The 15,345-nt window shown below is 54.8% G+C and overlaps 1 protein-coding gene across 1 annotated transcript in view; it reads left to right on the forward strand.

Moving 5' to 3' along the window:
• Positions 1 to 15,345, forward strand: part of GRIK3 (glutamate ionotropic receptor kainate type subunit 3) — a gene marked incomplete at both ends in the record, with an annotated part of 231,117 nt that overhangs the window by 173,308 nt on the left and 42,464 nt on the right. The window contains 4 exons of the mRNA XM_082660349.1: positions 191 to 364; positions 1,085 to 1,228; positions 6,728 to 6,835; positions 10,131 to 10,244. Coding sequence (XP_082516475.1) covers positions 191 to 364; positions 1,085 to 1,228; positions 6,728 to 6,835; positions 10,131 to 10,244 — 540 coding nt within the window. The remainder of the gene's footprint in view (positions 1 to 190; positions 365 to 1,084; positions 1,229 to 6,727; positions 6,836 to 10,130; positions 10,245 to 15,345) is intronic.

Below are 15,345 nucleotides of genomic sequence, written 5' to 3' on the forward strand. Positions count from 1 at the left end.
CTCCTCCACGCTCAAGTGGACTCCAAGCGCAGTGCTCCCATGGGTGCTCCATCCTCACTGCTGAGCCTCACCTCCACAGGGCTCTGCAGGGAGCTGCGGCTGCTCTGGGGTCCCAGTAGGGAGTGTGGGAGGTGAGGCTGGAACTCACAGCCAGGCCACACTTTTGTTTACTGAAACTCTCTCTGTCAAGGATCTTTACGCATTAGACCTGGAGCCCTACCGCTACTCAGGGGTGAACCTGACGGGATTCCGGATCCTCAACGTGGACAACCCCCATGTCTCGGCCATCGTGGAGAAGTGGTCCATGGAGCGGCTGCAGGCGGCTCCCCGGGCAGAGTCTGGCCTGTTGGATGGAGTGATGATGGTACTGCGGCCGGGAGGGCCAGACCTGGGGGCTCCCCTCCCTCCCTCCTTCCCATGATTCCTTCCTCCGCCCCTCTGTTCCTCCCTCCCTCTTTCCATTCCTTTTCCTTCCTTCCTCCCTTCCTTCCTTCCTTCCTTCCTCCCTCCCTCCCTCCCTCCCTCCTCCCTCTCCTCCTCCCTTCCTTCTCTCCTTCTTCCCTGTTTCTTTTTTCCCTCCCACTACTTTCCTTCTTAAGACCTGCCCTGTATCTGCCAGACCTTGGGCCAGGGGCCAGGGACACAAAGGAATCAGACAGAGTCCCACCCCAAGTGTGGGAGTGCAGGCACGGAAACAGGTGGTTACAGAGAGTAGGAATAAGGACTAGTGGGTGCTGGGCACGGGGGACTTTCAGTTGTGGCTGGCAGGAGGCTGGGGAGGCCGGAAAGCTGAAGGTGTGCGTCGGGGCAGGCGATAGCAGGGACAACGGCACGGGGTGGCGGGGCCTGGCAGAGAAGGTCTGAGCTGCGGAGGGAGGGAGTCCGGTGTCTGCAGAGCTGCAGAGGCAATCCGAGCTTGGCTTCTCACTCGGAGCAGGGACACGGTCACCTCCAGGGTCTCAGGGCCTTTCCCTCACCAGGACCCCCTTGCCTCTGGTCGGGGAGGAGAAGGGAGACAGGGCAGGGTGAGCTGGGGACTCTCGGGCCCGAGCTACTCTCAGGCAACCCTGGGCCTCCCCTCCAGACTGACGCGGCCTTACTGTACGACGCCGTCCACATCGTGTCCGTGTGCTACCAGCGGGCGCCCCAGATGACCGTGAACTCCCTGCAGTGCCATCGGCACAAGGCGTGGCGCTTTGGCGGCCGCTTCATGAACTTCATCAAGGAGGTGAGTGCCCCCCACTCACCAGGACGGCGCCAGGGCCATCTCCTGGGGGCCGCAGAGCAGTCAAGGGCCCAGTTTGGGAGTCAGACAGCACTGATTTCCAATCCACGTGAACTTGGGCCAGTCGCCTCACATCTCTGAGCCTGTTTCCTAGGGTGAAGATGGGCTCAATAGGGACCAATCTAAGAGGATGACTAAGGGGCTGAGTCTTTGGCATATAGTACGTGTTCAGTGGGCGGTCGGCGTTGTCAGCAGGACAAAGAGTGGGCTTTAAATGACAACAGATGAGGGTCTTTGCCTCCAGCTGTGTGACCTCAGGCAATCTAGGGAAACTTGCTGAGCCTTGGCTGCCTCATGGGGATGCTGTGAAGACGAAATGAGGCACCATGTGGACAGTGCTTAGTCCCGAGGGCAGAGGAGGCCCATCGGCCAACTTCCCAGCCAGGGTCCCTGCTGGGACCCGGCTCTCCTGGCACCATGGCAACCATGAAGAAGTCCCATCCATGGAGCTGAGTCAAAGGAACCAGAGAGCAGAACCTGTCCTGTTGCTGAGAGGATGACCATGGAAATACACAGTGCCAAAGTTTAGTGTCAGACTCTCCATCACTGTTCTCCTTACGGATGGCAGAGTTTATTGTTCACATGTTACACATGGGGCTGCTCAGGCCTGGGCTTGTACCTTGGCTCCATCACAACAAGCTGCGTGACTTTGGGTGAGATGATGAGCTCTTTGATCCTCAGTTTCCTCAACTGTAAAATGGGTATAGTAAGAGTTCCTGCCGCAAAGCATTGTTGAAAAAACAGGGTGAAAAACTATGTGCGAAGCATGTAGCCCAAGGCTAGGCAGAGTCAAGTCCCCGTAATGGTAGGTGAGGGAGGCTCAGGGGGCCGAGATCTAGGCAGGGTTACTCTGGGCCAGAGGGAGTGACCTGTCCAGGGCAACAACAAGTGCAGTTAGGGGAAGCCCTCTAGGAGGGCTCCGTATAGACCACCTCTTTGCAGCCATCACGATGGACCAGGAACGAAGCAGTCTGCTTTGAGAGTTCATTCATTTATTCACTACCTATTTGTGCAGGTCTGCTGGGTGGCCGGCACTGAGCCATGCGCTGGGGATCCAATGGGGCTAAAACAGACGGGCCCCTGCACGGACAGAGCTCACCGCCTAGGGAGACGTCCATCAAGTCATCCCATTAATGAACGTAATCCCATACACAAAGGAAGGCCACACAGTGAGGGTAAATAGCAAAGAAACCCACCACTCAGCAGACAGAGCAGCTTGTCCGGAGGTCCCAGTTCACCATGACTGCTTGGGACGAGGCCAGTGACACCTCCTGTGTTTTAGAAAGACACTAAAAGGCATACGGCTTTAAAGTCTGATGCACTGCCTTTGGGCTTTTCTCTGCCTCTTACCAGCTGTGCGGCTTTAGATAAATTCCTGGACATTCCCGAGTGTTAGTTGCCTCACCTGGCAAACACCAGCTAGTAGTCATCATGAGGGAGCACTTATATCCTTGGCACCAGTCCCCTCAGCCCTAGAAGGGGCTCCAGTATCAGATGTTATGGTAGAAGAGGACAATGAGAGTTCCTTCTCATCCTACCCCTCAGAACTGCGGAGGAAGTCTGATTGTCCGATGCCCTGAGCGAGGCCTGGCTGGCCTGGGCATTCACCGGCTTGTTCTCTGGGAACTCGAAAGCCTGATTTCCAGCCCCGTGAGCCTCCTTCCTCGGCAGGCTCCAACCCAGTAGCTAGAGGTTGGCATGGGTTTCTCAGTGACGGAGCCCACAACCCTAGGACCCTTAGGAGCCAGACGTAAGTGTCTTTGAAGCTTAACTACTTTTTAGCTGTGTGGCCTTAGATAAGCTACTGAACCTCTCTGTGCTGCAGGTCCTCCCGTACAATGGAGATAATACCAGGTCTGTTGTAGGTGTAAGTGAGTTGTGGTGTGTGAAGCACTTAGGGCAGCGCCTGGCACAGAGCAAGTGCCAAGCTGATTGGCTGCTCTTACTATTATTTCTATCATCACGACTGTCGTCACTCTGGCTTCTTGCTCCCTGGTGGGTTTCCAGCTAAAGAGGATCTCCAGGCCCCAGAGCTTCAGGGACGTCCCCTACCCATTCACCCTTGCCCCCCGCAGCGCTCGAGGCTCAGTCCTGAAGCCCTAAAGGGAGCAGATGAGTCACTGTCGTGTCACAGAAAGGGTAGCCTCCTTCTCCACCACCCCCCAACCCGGCACCGGCACCGACCGGCCCACACTGGCATACCTGGCCCTCCTGTTTCCTGGCCCCGGCCCAGTGAACAGCCCTTACCATTCACTCTTCTTCACAGAGTCCTTTCACAAACAACTTCGTCTCCAGTCCATTTTAGGGAAGTGGAGACCGAGGCCCAGAGCAGCTGCGGGGCTCCCTCATGGCCCTACAGCTGGCCACCCCCGGGACTCAGGTACCCTGCCTGAGCCCAGTACACCGTCTTCCCTCAGACCATTCCCAAGTTGCCTGTCTCCCCATCTGCCTGCGTGACAGTAAATCATTTTAAAGACTTGGCATTTCCGAGAGGAGCTGGAAAATACCAGACCGGAGTTCAGAGCGTGTGAAGCGTCTTTCATTTAGCAAGTCCTGCGTGGCAGCTGGAAGGGGCGGGAGGGCTGGGAAATGTCACGGGGAGGAGCTGCCAGCGGCTCCCTGCCCTGGCCCTGCCCCTGCCCGACTGCCCACAGACAGGCCACGCACCTGCTGACATTTAATTCCTCTGTAGCTGACAGGGAGGAAGGCTTCCCTCCAGTGCAGGTTTGAAGGCACCTGCTGTGATTTCCCTGGGGGCTGAGAGGTAGCCCAAGGGGGGAGGGGCCCCAGGCAGAGGAGGGGGAAGGCAGAGGGGCTGGGGAGCGAGCCTCAAGGAAGCTGAGCCTTCCTGTGAAGTCATATACAGTGGCCTTCACCGTCACCGATGCATTTTTTTAATTGAAGTAAAATAATGTATAACATTATGTAAGTTTCAGGTGTACAACGTTATAGTTCCACATCTGTATACATTACAAAGCGATCACTGCTGAAGGTCTAGTTACCATCCGTCACCATACAGTTGACCCCTCCGCCCCGTGTGCCCATGCCCCAACCCCCTTCCCCACTGGTAACCACCAATCTGCTCTCTGAGTCAGATGCATCTTTAAATCTCCGTCCCCAACCCCAATCTCCAGCTCCCTGGGCTTCATAAACTCTCCCCAGTCAACTTGGGCATGATGACCCCAGCTCTTCAGCTCCACTGAGCACAGTGAGAATCTGCCCGGCACCATTACTTGGGACCCACAGAGCTCAGTCCCTCTTCGAGCCTCAGTGGCCATGACTGTAAAATGGGGGCAATCATGACACCCACCTTGCAGGACTGTGATGTGAAGTGGATGAGCTCATGCAGGGAAGCTAATCACGGATGAGCCTTCTGTGATAGGGTTTTTCCTGAGGCCTCAGGCCATGGCCCAAGTGACCATCCCTCCCCCTCCAGCCAAGGGCCAGCCCTAATCCACGGAAGCCCTATGGAAGGAGGCTGACTAAGGAAAAATAATAGCCGGGGTTGTATATGCCAGGCACTGTGCTAAGCCCTTTATGCACTTTTGTTACCACCCGTGAAATAGGTCATTTTCCTCTTCCCGAAGCTCAGAGAGGTTGGATGCTTTGTGCAAAGCACTCCTTCCATCCCCTTTTGATTTCCAGAGTCCCAGAACCCTCCTAGGCGTGCCCCTCCGCCTGAGCTAATATAACACATGCCTGTCTACACGCTAATACACAAGACTTGACAGTGCCGGACAGCTGCCCGAGTGCTCGGCCGTACGCTGGCCTCTCACCGTTGTGGCCTCTCCCGTTGCGGAGCACAGGCGCCGGACGCGCAGGCTCAGCGGCTATGGCTCATGGGCCCAGCCGCTCCGCGGCATGTGGGATCTTCCCGGACCGGGGCACGAACCCGTGTCCCCTGCATCAGCAGGCGGACTCCCAACCACTGCGCCACCAGGGAAGCCCTCCCGTGGGTTTTAATGTGGAATCTATAGATAGGCCTCCAGGGATCTGGGAACCCGTGAACTTGTGGGTCGTATTGTGAGTGCAAGGGGAACCTTCAGCCATGGAGAGGCTCTGGAGCCCTCTCCAGGATCTGCAAAGTTCATGACCCCAGTGGGGTGAGGAACCCACGGGGCCCACACACCGAGGCTGCTGTGGAGGCTGCATGAGGCGAGCAGTGTGAAGCCCCTTGTATTGCTAACGCTACGGGCCTGCAGGCAAGGTGTATCTAGAAGGGGAGTCAGCAAGCTTTTTCTATAAAAAGGGTCAGGTAGTAAATATTTTGGACTTTGCAGACCAGTCTCTATTGCAACTGTTCAACTGCAAAGTTGCAGCTCAAAAGCCGTCAAAGACAATAGGTAAACCCTACGGGCGTGACTGTGATCTCATAAACTGTTTACAGAAACAGGCAATGGGGCTTCCCTCGTGCCGCAGTGGTTGAGAGTCCGCCTGCCGATGCAGGGGACACGGGTTCGTGCCCCGGTCCGGGAAGATCCCACATGCCGCGGAGCGGCTGGGCCTGTGAGCCATGGCCACTGAGCCTGCGCATCCAGAGCCTGTGCTCCGCAACGGGAGAGGCCACAACAGTGAGAGGCCCGCGTACTGAAAAAAAAAAAACAGGCAACGGGCCCATTTGGGCTTTGACCCATAGTTTGCCAACCCCTCCTTTAGAAGATGGAGCCCTTCTTAGTTTGGGTCCTGTTCCTTCTCTGAACCTCTGCCTGCCTCTCTCTGTGTTAATGATGCTAAAGGCAAGAAAAAGTAGCAAAAGTACCATTTATTCAGGTCTTAGGTTGTACCAGGCACTGTTCTCCATTTTTCAAGGGACTTAACTCATTTCGCCCTCATAGCATTTTGGTAAGATGGGTAATATTATTCGTTCCATTTTACAGATGAGGAAACTGAGGCAGCGAGGTGAAATGAAATCCCAGGTCCAACTGGGGTTGGACCCTGTATTCTGACCCCAGTTCTTAACCAGGGCATGGGTGGAGCAGGGGCAGGGGTGGGAGACCTTCTCTGTCACCCCCGGCTCTCTGGGGGCTACTCCCAAGTGTTTGGTCCTACAGCCAGAGCTGGCCTGGCCCCTTGGCTTTCTGCCCCTCGGCAGGTCTCGCCTGCCGCGGCCTGCCTGCCTGCCTCCTTGCCCGTCTCTGGGGACCCAACGTGGACTCCCCCTTCTCGTGGCTTCAAGGCGGGGGCTCATCTGAGCGCATCTATGATCGGTGTTGTACATGAGAAGGTGCGAGTGTAAAGCTGGCTGAAGAGCATAATAGAATTTATGGAAATTGCTGGCTCGTACCACAGCCCTAGCAATGATGGAGGTGATTATTAATTAATCATGGTCTTGGGGGAACAGTATCAGTGCAAGGAGTAATTAAAATGAAGCATTGTACAGTTGTACCGAATGATGATTTATGAGCCCGAGGAATTGCTGCTCTGCCCTCTCCCCTCCGGCAGGCTCAATGGGAAGGATTAACGGGAAGGATTGTTTTCAACAAAACCAGTGGCTTACGGATGGATTTCGATCTGGACATCATCAGCCTGAAGGAAGATGGCCTAGAGAAGGTGTGTGGGCTCAGGAGTGGGAGGGCAGGCCAACAAGCAGAGGCTCTTTAAATCCCCTAAACAGACCCCAGGCAGAGACCCAGAGCGAGGGGGCAAGACCCAGTCCATCTGCCCCCTTGGGACTCAACATGACCCAGTGTGGCCAGTGCCTTGGCCCATCAGAGAACATGAAGGCCTTCTCAGACTGGAGGGGTGCAGAACCCAGTGGCCTGTCCATGGCAGATACCGAAACCATCACCCTGTGAGCAAGGGCCATCAGAGATGCTTACCCTGGAAAGGAGATGAGAGGCTCAAGGGGCAGACGGACTAAGTCCCTGCAGGGCTGTCATGGGGCAGAGGGACAGACGTGTCCTTAGGTAAGAGAAACTTTCTAATGACCAGGGGATGCCTTCATGGGGAGTAATGAGCTCACTGTCACTGGAGACATTTAAGCAAAGATTGAACAAAGCGATTGCTTGTCTGGGGGACTGGAGGTGATTCTTACTCTTGGAGAGAGGTTGAAGTAGGTGGATTCTGAACTCCCCACTGTACGCTTCTCAGGCCTCTGTGATTCCGGGGAATTTCAATGCAGAAAGCAAGCCCACGGGGCTGGGCCTCCCATCTGGTTGCCATAGAAATGTTTGTAATGGGGCCGATTCTGATCCCTGGGAACCTTCAGCATGTTCTGACAAAGTCAGGTTGCTGACCTGAGAAGGGAATTTCACATTAGCCCCTGATTCTCAGCAGCCCCTGGGACCTCGGAGCTAGGGGCTCAGCCACACCCTCTCCCACAGCAGGCTGGTCTCTGGGAGCCACCAGGGCACCTCTCCAACCCTGGGAGAGGGGGGTGTCTAAAATGCAAAGAGGCCAGAAGTGAAGTGGCCACCCCGATCCTTCAGGAACCCTTGATTCCTCTGCTCTCCTCCTCTGCCCTCTCTGGTCCGGGCCTCTTCCCTGGATTATTTTAACACCCCAACCTGGCTTCCCACCTCCACTCCCGGGCCCTCCAGCCATCCTGAGTGTACACACAGATGAAGCTCTATCCTGCCCTGGGACTGAGCATGGCTCCCCAGTGCCAAAGCATTCAGTATCAGTCCCTCACCCGGCCTCGAAGGCTCTCCAGGAAACGCCCCGGTTGCCTCTCCAGGCCTAGTCTCCACTGCCCCACCCACAAACGTTCCCCATGGCCCAGTCATACCCACTCCCTCCTGCACCTCCAGGCCTTTGCCCTTGCGAGCTCCCCAGTTGCACGAGTAGCCTGTTTCCTTGGTTCATTCCCACAGTCATGGACCTGGCGCTGCCTGTGTTGCACTTTGTGGCCGAGGTGACTTCATTCAATCCTGAGTTTCCCACGGACTCATGGGGCCACTGTGCTGGGGCCGGGTGGCCAGGGCAACCGCTCTTCTGCAACTCTTTCAGCCACATACAGCATCAGTCCCCTAAGGACAGGCGCTGTGCCCTCTGCTCCTAAGATGATCGCGGCCCGTTGGTCCAACCCTATTCAAACTATAGCTTATCAAGCACTCTGCCAGCTCCAATTTAAACTCCTGCAGTGCTAGGGAGCCCCCTTCCTCCTCTGGCAGGACTACTGCAATAGTTGTCACTCAGTCTGTCTCAGTCGCTGTCTCAGCTCTCCATCTCTGGGGATAGCCTAAAATTCTAAGGATGGCAGTTAGATGGCAGGTATGCCACCACCTCCCACTCCTGCGCCTGTGGCAGGCATCAGTAGTTGCCCATCAGAGCACTCTTGCCATCTGAGCCTACCCGCAGCTCCCGCCAGCCCTCCAGCAATGACACAAATCGACCACAGCTACTACTCGAGAAAAACTCTTTACTATACCTAGACACAGGTGAGCAGATTGAGGGCGGAGAGCCTCTGAAGCCTGGGTCCTCCTCAGTCTTAACTGTTCTCGCAATCCCACGGCACCTGGTGTCCAGCAGGTCCTGCAGTTGGAGCTCAGTAGATGCTTGCTGGGGTGAGAGCTCCTGCTGGTCACTTGGCCGCCAGCCAGCTGTCTGTTGCGCGCCTCCTGCACCCAGGCCCACCGCTGGGGTCCCTCATGCTGGGCTGGGCTCTGAGCTCAGCCCCCTTGAGAGAAGAGCCTCTTTGACGCTGTCTGCTTGTCTGCTCTCCTCTTGGCTCTGGGGGCGGGGTCTGCATAGACAGAGATGCTGCCCGGAGAGGGTGCTGAGCCCCCAAACACAGCTGCTCTGCCTCTCATCACTTCTGTTTGCTAAGCCGGGTCATAACTGATCCAGCCAGCTCCAGCCGGTGGCTTTGGGGGGATTAAGGCAGAATGACGCAAGCATAATTACATGTCTCTCTGCTATGCATAGCTCTCTTAATGGGATGTTTGCATTCGGCCTCCCTGTTTAATTGATTAAGTTTCCTGAGTACCCCACCCCAACTGGGACAAGGACAGAATGGGCAGGCCAGAACCTTCCTTGAGAGAGAGGAACTGCGATGGACACAGAGCTGGGCAGAGTTGGGTCCCAGAGGATCTTCAATAGGCCCAGGGCTTTAGAACGATTTGTAAACTTGATTTTCCCTTGCTTCCCTCCAGCCCCAGGCCTCGTATCCACAAGGGCACCATGGGGACAGAGGTTATGCCACCTCGGCCAGAGTGTCTGCCACCATTAGGTGTAAAACCACAAAGCAAACTGCCTTCTAAGTGAGTGGCATCCAGTGCCCCCAGTGAGGGTTTTCTACTCTATTCTGCCCCCAAATAGCTGCAAAGACCAGCGTCCTGCTACGCCTGCCTTCGTGCACGTGACACATCTCGTTGTCCTTCCACAGATGCCTAGGAGACATCTCCCTCGCCCCAGGCCCTGTCCTGGACTTTGGAGGGCATCTGGCCCCAGAGCTGGCACACGCTGAGACCCAGTGAGCAGCTGGGTGCCCAGGTCTTCCCCAGGAGGCGGGAGGCCCCCCAGGCTCAGGGTGACTCTGTCCCAGGGCAGGACCTGGCCCTAACCCTAACTGACTTCCTCATGGCGTCTGCTTCATCCCAGGCTGGCTTCCGCTGTGCTCCCTGGGCCGCCTTTATGTTCGTTTTCTCCCTCTGCATTTTCCCTTCCAGCTGTGGCGGGTTTGCTAGCAAATGGGGAGGTGGCAGAATTCAGGAGACTGAACACCTTGGGGTCTTCCTCTGGGAAGGAGGGAGGCAGCAGGGTTGCCAGAAATGTTAGCTCGAAACACATTAGCAATGACGATACTCATGAAGGATGGGAAGGAGACGAGGAGGTTGCTGGCGTGGAGAAAGGATGGAGAGACCACGGACTCAGCCTCCTGTTCTCCATCTGTCTGTCCATCCAGGTTGGGGTGTGGAGTCCTGCCGAGGGGCTTAACATCACGGAGGTTGCCAGAGGCCGAGGTCCTAACGTCACCGACTCTCTGACGAACAGGTCCCTCATCGTCACCACTGTGCTGGTAAGAGCTGCAGCCCTGCAGGAGCGGCTGTGAGCTGGGGCGGGCTGGCCGTCGGGGTTGGAAAGACCTCTCCATCACCCCACCCAGCACAGGCCAGGCATCTCTTATGAGGCTGCTGGGAGGCTGGAAGATGGGGGAGGAAGGTGGAAACATTGAGGGTCCCTCAGAAAGCCCCCAGCGAGCAGATGGGAGACAGCAACGCTGCTCGTGGCCACAGGCCAGAGACCCCAGGAGGTGGCTGTGAGCAGCCTCTTCCCAAAGGCAGAGCAGGCCAGCCCTCCTGCCTGTCTGGGACCTGCTTGGCCAGCCCTGCTGCAGAGGCCTGTGTGTTTGCATCTCACTCTCACCCAGTCCCTGAGCCCCTGATGCCTGATAGGAACTGTGATGGGTAGAAGGAAGGAGGGGTGACCTGCCTTCTGCACCAGGACTTGGGGTCCACCTCTTCCACCCCAGTTCCCAGGAAAAAGGCCCTTCCCACTGGTCCCCCCAGCCCGGCAGGTGCTGGGAGCCCACACACGTGCCACCGCCCACAGTGTCCTGTCCCGAGTGCTCCTGGCCACGGCTATGACCTTTCTCCCTGCCACCCTCCCTCCACTGCCCAGGACTGAATAGTGCTTTCTTCTTCTGACCATTTCAACCCAAGGAACGGCTTTTGGGGTCTCCCAGGCTCTGTGAGCCTTGAAACTCAGGGCGAGCAGAAGGACACCCAGGCTGCTAGCCTCCTTTGGCCAGTGCTGTGCCCACTCCACGTGCACCAGCCCCACCTGGAAGGCCTCCAGGGTGTCCGGAGGCTCAGGACTCACCCTCTCAGAGACGTAGCACTGCTCTTGGGGCCCAAGCTGGTCCATGTAGTGGGGAGGCAGCCTGATCACAGCCCGGTGGATTCTGACCAAAGGCCCTTCGAGGACAATTTTGGCCCTGGTCAGCTTCTCCTTATAATGAAGCAAATATGATTGTCAGGACCATGTGCTGAGGTCACTCTGTACCAAAAAAGGGAGCTCAAGCTGGTTTGGCCAGGCCCTACTGGACGGTCCTATGCCCTCCCTCTAGGGCCAGGTATGTGCTCAGTGGCTGGGTGGCGGACACCATGGAGGAAGAAGGGATGTAATAGCTAAATCCCACCCTCCCAAGAATCTAGTGAGCAGCAGACTCCAGGGGCACCGTCAGCTTCCAGGGAGCAATTGTAGCCTATGGCTGTCATCCCCAGTCTCCAGGCTTACGACTATTTAGAGGATCCACGTTAAAGCTGATGGAGACCTAGCAATTCTGAACATGCTGCTGATAGAGCCAGAAGGAGATGGCTGGGGAGACACCTCTCCACACCCACCTTTCGGGAGTGAGACCCTCACTGGCATCTTCCCCAAAACCAGACATCCTGCCTGCCTGATTGACATTTTGTTAACTAAAAAAATATAAATATCAAGCTATAAAACCAGTAAGTCAAAAGATCTCATCAGGAACAGGGGAAAAAATTGTAAAAACAAAAAATTTAGAGATGAAAAATAAAATAAGGCTGTAGTATATGACATGGAGGATATAGCCAATATCTTATAATAACTATAAAGGGAGTATAACCTTTAAAAATTGTGAATCACTATATTGTACACCTATAACATAATAAAAAATAAATGAAAAAGAATAAAGCAAAAAATAAAGATTAAAAAGACATGAAAAGAGCAAAGGGATTAGAAGGAAGTGTGATGAGCAATTAAAGGAATATTAATGTGGATAAAAATAGAAAAGATAAAAGGAAAGTTGAAAGAGAACAAAATAAAGGTGAAAAGGAAAATAATAAAGAGAAAAATGAAAATAAGGAATGAGATTAAAAGGAAAGCTACCAAGACAGACAAAAAAATAAAATAAATAATTAACAGCTCTGGCTAGAGAAGGCGAAGAATGTAAACCCAAAATGTCAGAAAGCAAAAGGAAGAAAGTGTGAGAAAGCTAAAATATAAAAGGGTAAAAATAAACTAATAAAAAGGCGGCCAAAGATTAAAAGCAGAGCTGCATACAATGCGAGATACAAAGAAAACACTTTTCAGAAGACGAGATTGAAAAAAGGTAAAACGGAGGTGCTCAGAGAGATTAGGAGAGAGAATTAAATGAGTTGAGTTGATTCAGCCACAAAACAATACTCTAACGGTAAGAGGGGAGCTAAAGATAATATACCAAAAGGGTGCAAAATACACACACCTTCAGTGACCACAGGGTTAAATTTTATTAAAGTGACAGCAGCCCGGTTTCAAGGGCATAAGACCCTTCTGCAAAGCCACAGGGAATTTATCTACAGCTGCAGAGGTAGAATCGCGCAGCTATTCTGTGCTCTTCTCACAGTTTCTTGGGCAATACTGGATGCTTCTTGCAAAGGTCCTGACCTGCTGCACTCAGTTGCTCACTGAGGGCCCCGCCCACATCGTCCAGCTGGCTCTCAGCACCCCAAGGAAGGAGAGAAGCCCCGTTGGCTGGCAGCCTGGATGCAGCTCCGTCGGTTCCCCTGCCCTTCATCCGGGCAAACGGGAGCCCAGGAGCTCTTGGCGACATGCAAGTGTGACCAGGACACAAGGGCCAGACTGTGACGTTTAAGAGACTCAAACCTTTGGGTCTGAGTCCCGGCTTTACTGTTCACTAGCTGTACTACCCTGGAAAACTGCTTAGTCATTTGGTGTCTCTGTTCCCCATCTGCGAAAGAGAGGTGATAATAATTGTCCTTACTTCATGGAGTTGAGAGGATGAATGATTAATAACAATAAATGTCACGGAGTGTGTGCTGTCTAAGTAATGGCTGCTCTTGTTATTATTGATTATAAATCCAGTCCCCAGTAAGCTCGGGTTTTAAGTAAGCAGAATGAGAGTTCTCGAGAAAACCTCTGCTTCCATCCACAACCAGGGCCCTGAACTTCACTGAAGATTGACCCCTGACCATGGTCACAGAGCTTATCTCTGTCAGGGTGCATTATAAACTCTGAGCTTGGACTTGAATGTCTTTAAGGCCTGGTGGGCATTCCCTGGCTCACCACAGACCCCACCATTCCATACTGCTTACTCCTGGCTGCTTCTTATACAGGCATTTCCTGACTGGTCCCTGCAAGCGCTAGGGTTTGTGACCTCCTGAGCCCCTCGTAGCTCTAATCTCCTGCTGATACATAAAGCTCTACATCCCAACCACCACCTCAGGGTCTGAGCCCTTGACCCTGACACTGTGATAGTCCCCTACCCCTGGGCTCCTTTGCCTTGACCTCTGACATGGCTGCTGACCCACTTGAAGCAGATGTCCCACCATCCTCACCCCATTATGCAGGGTCAGATACTCGCATGGTCTGGGAGTGACCCGTGATCCAGCTTCCTCCAGCCCCACTGTCCAGAGATCATGGATAGTTGGGTCTACTTCTTCCCTGAGAGAAGCCCAGTCTTTCCCGGAGGCAGAGCGGGGACAGAGGATGTGACACACAGCCTTTACACTGGTCCCCAAGAAACTCTGTGTCCAGCTGAAAATGTCCTCGGAGTCTCCTGAAAGTCTCAGCGTGGTCTGCATGTCCCAGAGCCCTGGAGGGGTTGGTCAGGGTACAGTGCTCTCAGCTTGGGCTTTTGGGGACAGCAGCACCAGTTGTGGGGAGTGTCCAGCCCGGCCCAGCCCAGACGCTCTGGCTGAAAACCCAACCCCAAGCTTGGCAGCCTGAAAGCAGGGCCAGCACCTCCCACGGAGAGCACTGGCCCCGCCTCTCTGGAAGTGTGTTGTCAGGGCAACAGTGCTTTGAGTGACAGGCAGGTACCGAGCCTGGGTGCAAGAACATCCCCCAGCTTTGCCCTGGAGAACAGGGCTGGACCTGAGACCCTGATGAGGGGGGTCTCTCCTCCTCTTCTGGTCCCTGGGATCTGGATGTGGCAGAGAACACAGGGAGATATGGGGGCTGCCCCCAAAGCCCCCTCTCTCCTCCTCCATCCTGAATCCCGGGGTTAGGTGATAAGGTCGCATTACCCTGGACAGACAGATGGACAGAGCCCGGACAGAGCCCTCTCTGATCCCTCAGAGCCACGGGCTCTTCCCCCTTCCTGAGGCGGAAGCAGCAGCAGCAGCAAGAGGCTGGAAGCCTGCCCTCCCCACCCTCTCCCTGCCAGGCCCCAGCTTCTGCTCAGGTTCGCTCTTCCGTGAGCTCGTGAAAAATTCATCTGCCCAAAGCTCTGCTCACACACCAAGAAAACACACTCAACTCGCTCTGGGGGGGCCTGCTTTGGAAGGTTCAGGGTTCTTGGGGCTGCTGAAGTGAGCAGTGGTGTCGGCACGCGTGTGGGCACCTGTGCAGGTGTGGGATTGGCTACACACAGGTGTCTGGACGTGCACCGTCGGGTGTGTTTGTGCCATGTGCGCATTGTAACCCATTGAGGTGCAACTGCTAGGCAAGCCGGACCTGCACACCTGGCACAAGAGAGGAGAAGCTGGGGAGACCAGGATGTGGGCTGGGAGAACCATCCCAGGCCAGGAGCCACTCTAGGCCCCACCTGCTGGGAGGACTGGACTCCTAATGCTCTGTCCTGGTTCTAACTGGCAGAAGCCGAGGCCTGGGGGCCAGGGTCCTTGGCTTCCGTGTCTGAGCAGGTCAGACCATCCGAGAATGCGGTGTATTCGTGCCAGCGGCATTGTGTGCATACACAGCGCGTGCGTGTGCAGGTGTGTGTTGAGATGGCCTAAGCCAGAAGGGGCTTGGGAACAGAGCTCTTAGGTAGGTGACCCTTGGCTTCCCCCCCCCCCAAGGCACCCTCTTCCAACTCCACAGGTCCTGTCACTCGGCTCTCACGCTGGTGAAACTAGACTGAGAAACTAGACTAAAAGCCCTAGCAATGAAAAGTAGGAAAAGGTTCTTTTTCTGGCCTCTTGTTTCCTGTGACTTGTTGCAGAGAAATATTACCCCCATTCCTACGGCTGTTCTCCCAGAGCAATAGGAGAGAGCGAAGTCATGAAATTGAGGGCACCTTCACTGAGCAATCGATTAGCAGCCAAGAGAGCTTGTGAACTGGCTGTCTGGACATTTCCAGTAATAAATTGTGAAATAGTCCATGAATAAGTAGTTGGCGGAGTTCAGAATTACCCCCTAGGAAATGTTGC

Source organism: Grampus griseus (assembly GCF_964374135.1).
Source record: "Grampus griseus genome assembly, chromosome: 1".
Classification (NCBI taxonomy): Eukaryota; Metazoa; Chordata; class Mammalia; order Artiodactyla; family Delphinidae; genus Grampus; species Grampus griseus.